At 35.1% G+C, this 11,422-nt stretch overlaps 1 protein-coding gene across 2 annotated transcripts in view; it reads left to right on the top strand.

Annotated features, from left to right (window-relative positions):
* The window catches only part of cd82b (CD82 molecule b), a 37,332-nt gene extending 26,839 nt beyond the window's left edge, over positions 1–10,493 (top strand). For both annotated transcript variants that reach the window (XM_048168619.1, XM_048168620.1), the window contains 4 exons: positions 2,904–3,002; positions 3,164–3,343; positions 6,106–6,189; positions 8,487–10,493. In XM_048168619.1, the coding sequence (XP_048024576.1) occupies positions 2,904–3,002; positions 3,164–3,343; positions 6,106–6,189; positions 8,487–8,564 (441 nt within the window). In that variant the 3' untranslated portion in view covers positions 8,565–10,493. The remainder of the gene's footprint in view (positions 1–2,903; positions 3,003–3,163; positions 3,344–6,105; positions 6,190–8,486) is intronic.
* The last annotated feature ends 929 nt before the right edge of the window (positions 10,494–11,422 follow it).

Below are 11,422 nucleotides of genomic sequence, written 5' to 3'. Positions count from 1 at the left end.
TAGCATTTAAAAGTAGCTTCAACACTACTCTGATGTAAAAACATGTTATTTAGTTAATCTGGAGCAGTGTTAATATATATTTCTTCTAAATGACCTAGCAGTATGAATCGATGTGTTTTGATGGAGTTTCTGATGTTTGCACATCACTTCTCTGTTTAAAAAGCATGTTTCGTGCAACGGCGTCACAAGCTTGCAGCACTTCTTCTAGTCAGTTATGACTGTTCTGTAATCTCTTAACCCTTTAGGTTTTAACCCATCGTGTTTGGTGGTAACAGGAAATGTTTCAGAGGAAGTTAGCAGGTGGTCTAGAAACTGGGATTTTAAATTAAGCAGCTGAAGAAAATTTTGAGCGTTCACTACTACATATTCCACTTCCTAATTCATTTGAATGAAGGAAGTGGAACTAATTCACTTTCCGCTCACAACATCACCTTTCACACAAGATGGTGTGTGGCATGACAAGATGTTTCCGTGAGTAACAACGACACAAGTCGTGTTTGATGTGGGTGATTCCCCTGCCTTTCCTCACTGTCTCATGTGAGACTTTTTGACAACAGCGCCCTCTTCAGGAAAGCAGACATTTCACACCAAATGGCTTTAAGATGATTAAAAAAACAACAGGAGCTGCTCTTCATCTTAACAGCGTTTCTATAGTATTAGGAAGGATATATACATCCTCTAATGCAACTTGTGCTTAGTCAGCCTTCCTTAGATCAGTTTTAGTTAAGTAACCACAGCCATAAGCTCATGCTTAATGCTCAACTTAACTAGCTGTGTTTAGTTTCTTTCTGTGTCCGTATTATCAGACATGTGCATAGATATTTGAATATCAGTTATAGCGTGTTTAGTCTTCTTGTAGAGCAGGTAATTGCAGTCTGTGCTTGGGCATGCTTCGATGTCTCTTTACACTTCACCACAGGGCATGGTGACTGCTTTCCCAGAACAGGGCGAGGTTCACAGCCGTCTCTTACGCCCGCTCTGCAGAAGCAGTGTTTTGCAGCTTTAGTTTATCATTGTTGGAGCCCCCTCATAGCTGTCGGCGGCACCACACCTCCTACACACGCACATCAACTTCAAACAAGCTCTTCTCAAGATAAAGTTCACTTTAACAGGGATTTGAGGTTGAAAGGTTTTCGACGTGAATGTATACGTATTTGAAATGGTAAAGGGTGGTTTTTAAAATTGTTCATGCCAGTTTTATCACTTATATGATCAAAAACTGTCCATAAATACACTATTGTTCAAGAGTTTGGGGCAGTAAGAGTACTTTTATTCAGCAAGAATGCATAAAATTGATCAAAAGGAACAGTAAAAATATTTGTAATGTTAGAAAGGTTTTCTGGTTCAAATAAATTCTGCTCTTTCTACTCAAAGTCTAGAAAAATCCCGGTTTCCTTAAAAAAAAATATTAAGCAGCACACCTGTTTTCAACATTGATAATAATCAGAAATATTTCTTGAGCAGCAAATCAGCATATTAGAATGATTTCTGAAGGATCATGTGACACTGAAGACTGGAGTAATGATGTTGAAAATTCAGCTTTGATCATAGAAATAAATTACATTTTAAAATATATTAATATATACATATAATAGTTATTTTAAATTGTCATTACATTTTCACAGTATTACTGTTTTTTCCCCTGTATTTTAATCAAATAAATACAGCCTTAGTGGGCATTAGAGACTTATAAAAATATTAAAAAATCTTAAGTTAGATAATAGTTAAATAATAAAAAAATAATTTAACAAGCAAGCAATCCCAGCCCAGGTGAAAACTCAATTAGTTACTTTTTTAGCGAGTACCGCAGTATTATAAGGCATTACTTTTAAAAGTAACTTTCCCCAAAATTTAGAATTTAGAATGATTTCTATATTGCATAAAAAAGATAAAATTAAAAATACATAAATTCGCTGTATTTTTAATAAAGAAAATACAGCCTTTGTGAGCATAAGAGACTTAAAAAATATTGAAATCTTAAGTTAGATAAGTTAATAATAAAAAAAATAAAAAATGGAAATCATAGCTAATAAAATATTTTTCATTTAATAAATGCAAAAAATTATGCAAAATAACATTTGAAAAGTAGCATATGAATTTTCTTGTTTCCAGCAATAGAGTGCAACAGTCCTTTATCAGTGGCACTGGTTCCCAAAGTATTTTTTTTCCATTCATTTTTCCCATAGGGATTTTAAAAAAAAAGTCTTGATTTAAAGAGTTATAAGCCATGAACCAAGCCAAATCCGCTACAAGGTGAATCATAACATTACAAACTTTGATTTAAAGCAAAAAAGATCGGACAAAAAGACAAAGGTACTTAATGTCGTTAGTGAGGGAAAGAACTACAATCCCATGAAGCATTGTTGCATAATTGAATTAACTCATTTACAAATGTTGAATATATATATATATATATATATATATATATATATATATATATATATATATATATATATATATATATATAAGTTTATTGAAAAAAAAAAAAAAAAATTGCAGTGCTATTTTGACACGCATTGCTTGTTTCGACTCTCTGATTGGTGTAAATTTCTGTACAGCATCATGGGTAATGTAGTTTTTCACCATGAATTCTGCTGTTAAACACAATTATTTTAAAAATAAGCTGAAATAATGCATGCTGATGGATTCAACAGAAGCAAATACCATCGATTAACAACCTCAGAGCTCACAACAGGTGTTTCTCAAAAGCTTTATAAGTTATCGTTCACAATCAAATACCCTATGGAGAAAATAAATGTTTTTACTTCCAGAACCCGACCGTTGCACTATATAACGAATGTTGATTGTTGAAATATCAGATGTTATTACAGCGGGTGCCATTCAGTTCACAAGAAAGTTCAAATCGCAGATCCATCCTAACATTTCTCCATGTTTATTTTCAGCTGAAACATGAGATGTCCACTATTGTGAACAAAATTCTGGTGAACTACACCGGTCATAACAAGACATCTGAGCACGCCTGGGATTACCTCCAGAGAACGGTGAGCGTGAGCTTTTCCTTCTGTTATTGTCTGCCGTTTCCTTCTTCACTGCCATTTTCCATCATTCCCTTACAGTGAGGTTACGATAATATCTCTTGCACATCGTAAGAGCGTTTTTTACTGTAGTGTAAACATTTTTTCCTGCTTTTTGTTTCTCACAGATGAAGTGCTGTGGTTGGACTGGACCATCTAACTGGACGGAGAACATCTTGATAAAGAGTGAAAACAATTCCAAGAATCTGTATCCATGTTCCTGCAGAAATGTATCCATCAGTGGCACGGATTTGAAAGAAACAGGCCTGTGTGTTACTTTGTCTCCTGAGTGGCCTGTCTTCACTACGGTACAGACATACAGCTTTACTGCACACATTGACACATCCAGATGCAAATTCCTGCTTAAACTTTCCTGATTCTAGTCTTGAACCCAATAGCGAAAGCGTCGACCCTTGTGTTTCATACTGCTAGTGAGAATTTCCTCTCCATCTGCACCACATTCTCTCCCTCCTTCCTTTTGCTTTTAGTGCAACATATGGATTTCCTTTGTAGATTTCTGGATATCAGCTTTTCTCAACCATTCAGTCCATGCCAATTAGGGCTGGGCGATATATTGAATATTAGCAATAATATTGCAATCATTTTGATGACAATGTAAAATTTGAAAATATCCTGAATATTGAATATTTCAAATTCAAGCATACTTTCCCAGTATTACGTCCCCTTACGTATTAGTGTGCAAGAGACGTGAGGTAGGGGAGGGTTTTTTTTTTCTTTTCTTTTTTTTTTTTTACACATTAGCAAAATGGAGACGACGATGAATTAGTCTCCAAAAGGAACGCACAATCTGTAATATGGGGGTGGTTTGGTTTTCAGATAACAGATACCAATCAAATTACCGTCATTTGCAAGGTGTGCAAGATAATAGCTACAAAGGGTGGTAGCACCACTAATCTCTTTCATCACCTCAAGCAGCATCCTGTGCAGTATGAGCAATGCATGAAACTCCGTGAGCCACCATCACCAGCCTCGGCTTCTACATCTGCCGAAAAATCTAGTAGGCCTGTCGTCCCTAAACGTCCCTAAATAAAGCTGGTCGATTCATTCTCCTCTTGTGGGGTGCCATATGCAAGAAATAGTAAAAAGTGGGAAGAAATTACATCAGCGGTCACGTTTCATATAGCCAAAGATATGATACCTATCAGTACCATGAAAAATCCTGGCTTCAGATGGCTGCTAAAGACAATCGACCCCCGATACAATTTGCCTTGCCGTAAATACTTTGCACAGGATGCGCTCCCGAAACTGTATTTTAAAGTTTGCGAACAGCTGTCACAGAAGCTTTCTCAGATAACGCACTTCACGACCACTTCCGATCTATGGACGAGCCGAACCTGCGAGCCCTATATCAGTCTTGCCATTCATTGTATTGATGGCTGGGAGCTGAAATCCGCTTGTGAAATGCACTTTCTGTGTTTGTTTTGCATTACTTCAGTTCAGTTACATTTACATGTTCATTTAATAAAAAGCAGTAAGTGAGTTCTAGAACTTTTTTTTAACTGCTTAAATTTGCACTAAACATTTTGTATTTACTTTGTAACAATAGCTGTTCAATCTAAATAGTTTTTTTTTAATGAGGGCAAAAGAAAATCATGTTTTTTATTATTTAAAAGCAAATGCAAACATATCGCGATATACAGTACAGTCCAAAAGTTTGGAACCACTAAGATTTTTAATGTTTTTAAAAGAAGTTTCGTCTGCTCACCAAGGCTACATTTATTTAATTAAAAATACAGTAAAAAACAGTAATATTGTGAAATATTATTACAATTTAAAATAACTGTTTTCTAGTTGAATATATTTGACAAAGTAATTTATTCCTGTGATGGCAAAGATGAATTTTCAGCATCATTACTCCAGTCTTCAGTGTCACATGATCCTTCAGAAATCATTCTAATATGCTGATCTGCTGCTCAAGAAACATTTAATGTGTACAATTGTACAAAATATTTGTGTACAATATTTTTTTTCAGGATTATTTGATGAATAGAAAGTTCAAAAGAACAGTGTTTATCTGAAATCTAATCTTTTGTAACATTATAAATGTCTTTACTGCCACTTTTGATTGATTTAATGCATCCTTGCTGAATAAAAGTATTCATTTCTTTAATTTCTTTTAAAAAAAATAAAAATAAAAATTCTTACTGACCCCAAACTTTTGAACAGTAGTGTATAATGCTACAGAAGCTTTGTATTTCAGATAAATGCTGTTCTTTTCAACTTTCTATTCATCAAGGAATCCTGAAAAAAACAAACATTTAAAATAATTATAAATGTTTATTGAGCAGCAAATCAGCATATTAGAATGATTTCTGAAGGATCATGTGACACTGAAGACTGGAGTAACGATGCTGAAAATTCAGCTTTGCATCACAGGAATAAATTACTTTGTCAAATATATTTAAATAGTAACAATATTACTGTTTTTTTACTGTATTTTTAATTAAATAAATGTAGCCTTGGTGAGCAGACGAAACTTCTTTTAAAAACATTAAAAATCTTAGTGGTTCCAAACTTTTGGACTGTACTGTAAATATATCGAATATCGTAAAAAATTTGACAATATCGAGATATCAATTTTTTTTTATATAGCCCTAATGCCAATATTTCTGAGTCCCCATTCAAGCATTTGGCTCTTTTATTAATAATGAATTTGATTCATGACTTGTGCTTCTGCTCATTAGATCTCAAAGGCCAGGCCAGTTTTCAGACCCTCCGATACTTACATTTAAAGGGCAATTCTGAATGCTTTTCCATTATACTGTTAGTTTAATTCATTTGGAAGCTGTATCATATTAGTAGCATATACACAGTCCAGTTATTCTAGTAAGTGAACAAAGCCTTTACTGTAAATCAAAATGTAGTTTCCTGTAAACTAGACCACTGACTGTTCTGGATTTTGGCCTAGCTCGAGTTTGGCATGTTCTGTTTGTCTCTTCTGATGTTATCTTCGCAGAGCTCTGTCTGTTTAGGATCATTTCCAAACCCTGCATGTATTTTTTCCCCAGTTGTTCTGCTTATTTCATTCCTCTCCATTCCCTGTATGCAGGGTTGTATATCTAGTGTGGAGGACTGGTTCCTGAGGAACTGTGGAGTCATTCTCGGGGTCTGTGTTGGAATAGCAGTGATTGAGGTAAATTCTAGGAAGAGCATCTTGTGAAATGCATTCCTAATTCATGATTATTCCCTTCTAACTCTGTGTGTGTGTGTGTGTGTGTGGTATGGCTTTCATTATCCTTCATTTCTGTTTTTTTGGCACTTTCCACAAACACTTTGGTGTCCCGTTCCTTTTTTTTTAAAGCACATTAGACACTAAAAACTAGAGCTAGAACAATACATCAGTTTTTGATTCACGATATGAATCTGGATCGATTTTGATTTTCTCTCTCAAATCGATTCTGAGCTTATTTTAACAGCAGATGGTGCTCTAAGCTAGTTTTTAACCGCTCATGAAGAAGAGTGCTGAAGAGCTCTTGTGCGTTTGGCTGAGTCATGTAAGAGGTTAAATATACTTTCATAAATGAATGCTTTTATGACATGAGATTAATGTAAACACAGCCCACTGTGAACACTCTTGTAATTCACTTCAACCTTTTTGAACTTTATGCATGATTATTTTAGGTTTAAGAGGTGTGTGTAAAGGAACTGGAAGCAAGCAGAGTAACGTTACATGTGTTTCTAAAGCACTTAGTACCATCTGCTGTTAAAAAACTAAGCTCAGAATAGATTCGAGAGAGAATCGCGATGCATTCGGAAAATACTAGAATCATTCCAGATTCATCGTATCGAGAATCAATAATCACTGTATTGTCCCAACCCTACTAAAAACCAAAACCAAATATTTTTACATAATTAAGTTGGCTTGAAAAAGCCAACTTACTGTTATGCTATTTTCTTCTGAGACTAAAATTTCCAACTCTAACTCCTCCTACAGCTTTAACTCTACAAACTCCAAACTTGGGTCAGATCTTCAGACTGTTCTGACTTAGTGTGCTATATCTTTTCTAACTGATCGGACTTGCGGTTTCCTAAAAAAAGACTGTTAAAGCTCGGAAAAATCCCATTGACTTTCATTGACGGAATGTTCAAATGAGCCTAGACTGTTCAAACTCCAACTGTCAAAATTCAAATTTAAACTACGGAAGCCCATTAGACTCAAAAACTCAATTAAACTCAAGTGCCATTCTGTGTACTATTTCTAATCCATTGAAACTCATTCAAACTCATAAAATCATCTATCTATCTATCTATCTATCTATCTATCTATCTATCTATCTATCTATCTATCTATCTATCTATCTATCTATCTATCTATCTATCTATCAAGCTAAATCTAGCAACACCCCGAGTACCCTAGCAACCGCATAGCAACACCTTAGCAACCACCCCGAGTACCCTAGCAACCGCATAGCAACACCTTAGCAACCACACAGAGCACCCTAGTACTCTATCAAAATTACTAAACTAAAACTGAAACTTTCAAACTTTTAAAACTGCTTCAAACTTTCTGGACCAGCTTTTTCAAGCCAACTTAAAGTTTGTCAAGACAAACTTTTTTAATCTAGTTGTATTTGTATTCAATTACTTGAAGTAAACAAAAAAAAAATTAAAAATTTGGTAACGCTTTAGTTTAGGGTTCAATTCTCACTTTTAACTAGTTGCTTATTAGCATGCATATTACTAGGATATTGGCTGTTTATTAGTACTTATAAAGCACATATTAATGCTTTATTCTGCATGACTATATTCTCTAAATTACATCCCTAAATCCTACCCAATACCTGAACATAACTATTAATAAGCAGTAATTAGGAGTTTGAGGCAAAAGTCATAGTTAATAGTTATTTAATAGTGAGAATTGGACCCTAAACTAAAGTGTGACCAAAATTTTATTAGATATTATTTCATTTGAATTAAATATTTTTAATTAAATAATTATAGCAAATTTAAATGATAAAAAAAATTGTCAAACAAAGATTTTTATTAAATTTATTGGAAATATACACTGTTCAATATACATTGTTCAATATGGCTTTACTTCTTTATATATATATATATATATATATATATATATATATATATATATATAAGCATTAGAGACCAATATTGCATTTATATTCGATCAATTAAAGTAAAAATAGTTCTTAAATAATTTAATAAATAATTTAATAATAAAAATATTTAATACAAATTAAATAACTAATTTAAATGATCAAACATATTTTCATTTAATTTATTGGTGCAAACCAATGTTTTATTAGAATAATGCTGGTTTGTAGTAGTTGTTATCAGCTTTATATAAAAAACGATAAAAGTCTGTACTAAATCCTCATGTATCTTGGTAACTTGTAAACGTGTGCGTGTGTGTGTGTGTGTGCGTGAGAGGTGGGGGACCAGATTGTGATCTCTTGTCTATTCTGCTTACTCCAGCTTTTAGGGATGATCCTATCCATGTGCCTGTGCAAGACCGTCCAACAGGAGGATTACACCAAAGTACCTAAATACTGAGAGCAGCGCCCCCTTCAGTGACTCAGTGTTACAGCCTCTGCACACCAGCAGAACAACTGGAACAAAACAGACCAGACACCATCTGGTCACACACACATACACTTTTTCCACTTCATTATCCCCTTTAAACATTGAAACATCACCCTGTATGGGATCAACAGATTTTTGATTGTTGTATCTCTTTGTTTTAAAGAAACTAGTGTTATATAGATGGATCTTTTTCTTGTTCGTACTCTGCAGGGTCTGAATAGCTTTATATTTGATCTCTCACTCTTGCGTAGTTATACTGTACGCTGACTAGTTTTCATCGTTAGTTAAATCTGAGAGCACTTTAGTGAATAGAGAGTTGGGAAAGAGCTTTTAGCTAAATATTTGTATAAACAGAGGGGAAAATCTACACCTGTTTTATCTTTTTTTTTTTTTTTTTTTTTTTTTTGTATGACAATTGTGTACTTTCAGTTCACTTATGTATATATCAATACTTCAGTGAGGTTTGTTCTTAGTGAATAACTACTTATCTTAGTTATCGCAGCACTTAATGATGGCTTTTCCGTGCATGTTATTAGCCGGGTTGGGTCACTCAGGGTGGAGGCAGGTGCGGTATGGGTAAAGATGGCTGCGGTTGAGGAGTCTAGAATGGCGTACTGTAGTGCTTCTTGTGGTTTTCAAGCGAGTCGGCCTACATCGCTCTGTGGATCAGGGTGTGTATGTGGATTTAGGCTGTGCGCGTATCCCACGGTTCCTTACGCTGTGCTGGTGTGGGTTAAACAGCTGTGCATGTGTGTCGATGACAGATCCTGCTGACTAGCTTCAGCTGTAGGCTGCGGGACCAGAGCAAAATCCACAGATGTGACATCTGTCTTCCTGTTACTGACCCATTTCAGCTGAACCAAAAGTTGTGTAAGGCTTTGCGTTTCTACTTTTTAATATTTTTATGTTTTTATTACTTCATGTGAAGCTGATGTAAACTGCTTTTTGAATTAAGCAAGCCTGGTGTTTAAACCCGGCTTATTTAATTCGAAGGCGTTTCTGAGGAATAGTTTTAGTTTTGTCGGTAGTGTTGAGAACAGAAGCAAAAGAAGCTTCCTCTGAGAAGGTAAGAGAAAGGAATGACCCGGCCGCTGTCTGTAAGGCCATTTCCAAACACTCTGTTGCTTTTTGACAAAGAAGTCTTTTTGTTTCTTAGATCAGTCCTTTACAATAAACTGCCGGTTGTATTGTAATGTGATAGACCTAGAAGAGAGAGAAATTAGTCATTTATCTTTATGATTTTAAAGATTTCTAAGATTTTTTGGTCAAACGTCTTTTTTTGGTATCTCATCTAGATATTTAAGAGATTTTTTTTTTTGTTTGTTTTTTTTTTTTTTTTAACCTGAAAACACACAAACGTTGTATGGAAGCTTGTGACTTTTTATCTCACAATTCTGGCTTTTTTCCTCAGAATTGCGAGATATAAACTTGCAATTGTGAGATATAAAGTCCGAATTGTGAGATATAAACTCGCAATTATGAGAAATAGTCACTTTTTTATCGCATTTGCAAGTTCGTCTCAAAAATGTGACTTTCTTTTCTCAAAACTGCAAGATTATAATCTTTTTTTTTCTCAGAATTGGACTTTATAACTCACAATTGCAAGTTTATATCTCACAATTTTGACTTTATTTCTCAAAATTACCAGTTTATATCTCACAATTGCAAGAAAAATAGTCACAATTTTTATTATTCTGTGGTGGAAACTAGCTTCCATAACATTGGGATAATTTTGTAATTCTGAAGTAAAGTGAAGGGCTTTTTCTACTTTCTTGTACAAAATTGTATGTTTAACTGGGAAGCCATGTTTATGTAGAGTGTTTTACCAGCTGATTCAGTAGTACAAAACATGTCTATGCAAATAGTTAAGACTTTGATTAAAAGAAAATCTTGACACAATATGCTTTTCATTGTGATCTGTTACTGAATGGTTGTTGTTTGGTTGTTTTTTAAAATCTCATTTCAGTCTGAATGTAACATTTCTCATAGACCTTACCTTGATTTCATTAAATAGCAAGTTGTACTGTAATGGTCAGTAATGTTTTATTAATGTTTTTGAAAGAAGTCTTTTATGCTCTCCAAGGCTGCATTTATTTGTTCAAAATTACAGAAAAAACAGCAAAATATTGTTACATTTTAAAATTGCAGTTTTCTATTTTAATATATATTATATATATATATATAACATTATGAGCACTGACAGGTGAAGTCATTTGAGTGAGTTTGACAAGGGCCAAATTGTGATGGCTAGACAACTGGGTCAGAGCATCTCCAAAACTGCAGCTCTTGTGGGGTGTTCCCGGTCTGCAGTGGTCAGTATCTATCAAAAGTGAACCGGCGACAGGGTCATGGCCGGCCAAGGCTCAATGATGCACAAAGGGAGTGAAGGCTGGCCTGTGTGGTCCGATCCAACAGACCAGCTACTGTAGCTCAAATTGCTCAAGAAGTTAATGCTGGTTCTGATAGAAAGGTGTCAGAATACACAGTGCATCACAGTTTGTTGCGTATGGTGCCGTAGACCAGTCAGGGTGCCCGTGTTGACCCCTGTCCACCACTGAAAGAGCCAACAGTGACACGTGAGCATCGGAACTGGACCACGGAGGTGTTGACTTGACCTCCAAATTCCCTGGATCTCAATCAATGTGCTGAACAAACAAGTCCGATCCATGGAGGCTCCACCTCACAACTTACAGGACTTAAAGGATCTGCTGCTAACTTCTTGGTGTCAGATACCACAGCACACCTTCAGGGGTCTAGAGGAGTCCATGCCTCGACGGGTCAGGGCTGTTTTGGCAGCAAAAGGGGGACCAACACAATATCAGGAAGGT

This window comes from Megalobrama amblycephala, linkage group LG19, assembly GCF_018812025.1.
Source record: "Megalobrama amblycephala isolate DHTTF-2021 linkage group LG19, ASM1881202v1, whole genome shotgun sequence".
Lineage (NCBI taxonomy): Eukaryota > Metazoa > Chordata > Actinopteri > Cypriniformes > Xenocyprididae > Megalobrama > Megalobrama amblycephala.
The sequence above is the reverse complement of the archived record's forward strand: the minus strand, read 5'-3'. Positions and strand labels throughout refer to the sequence as shown.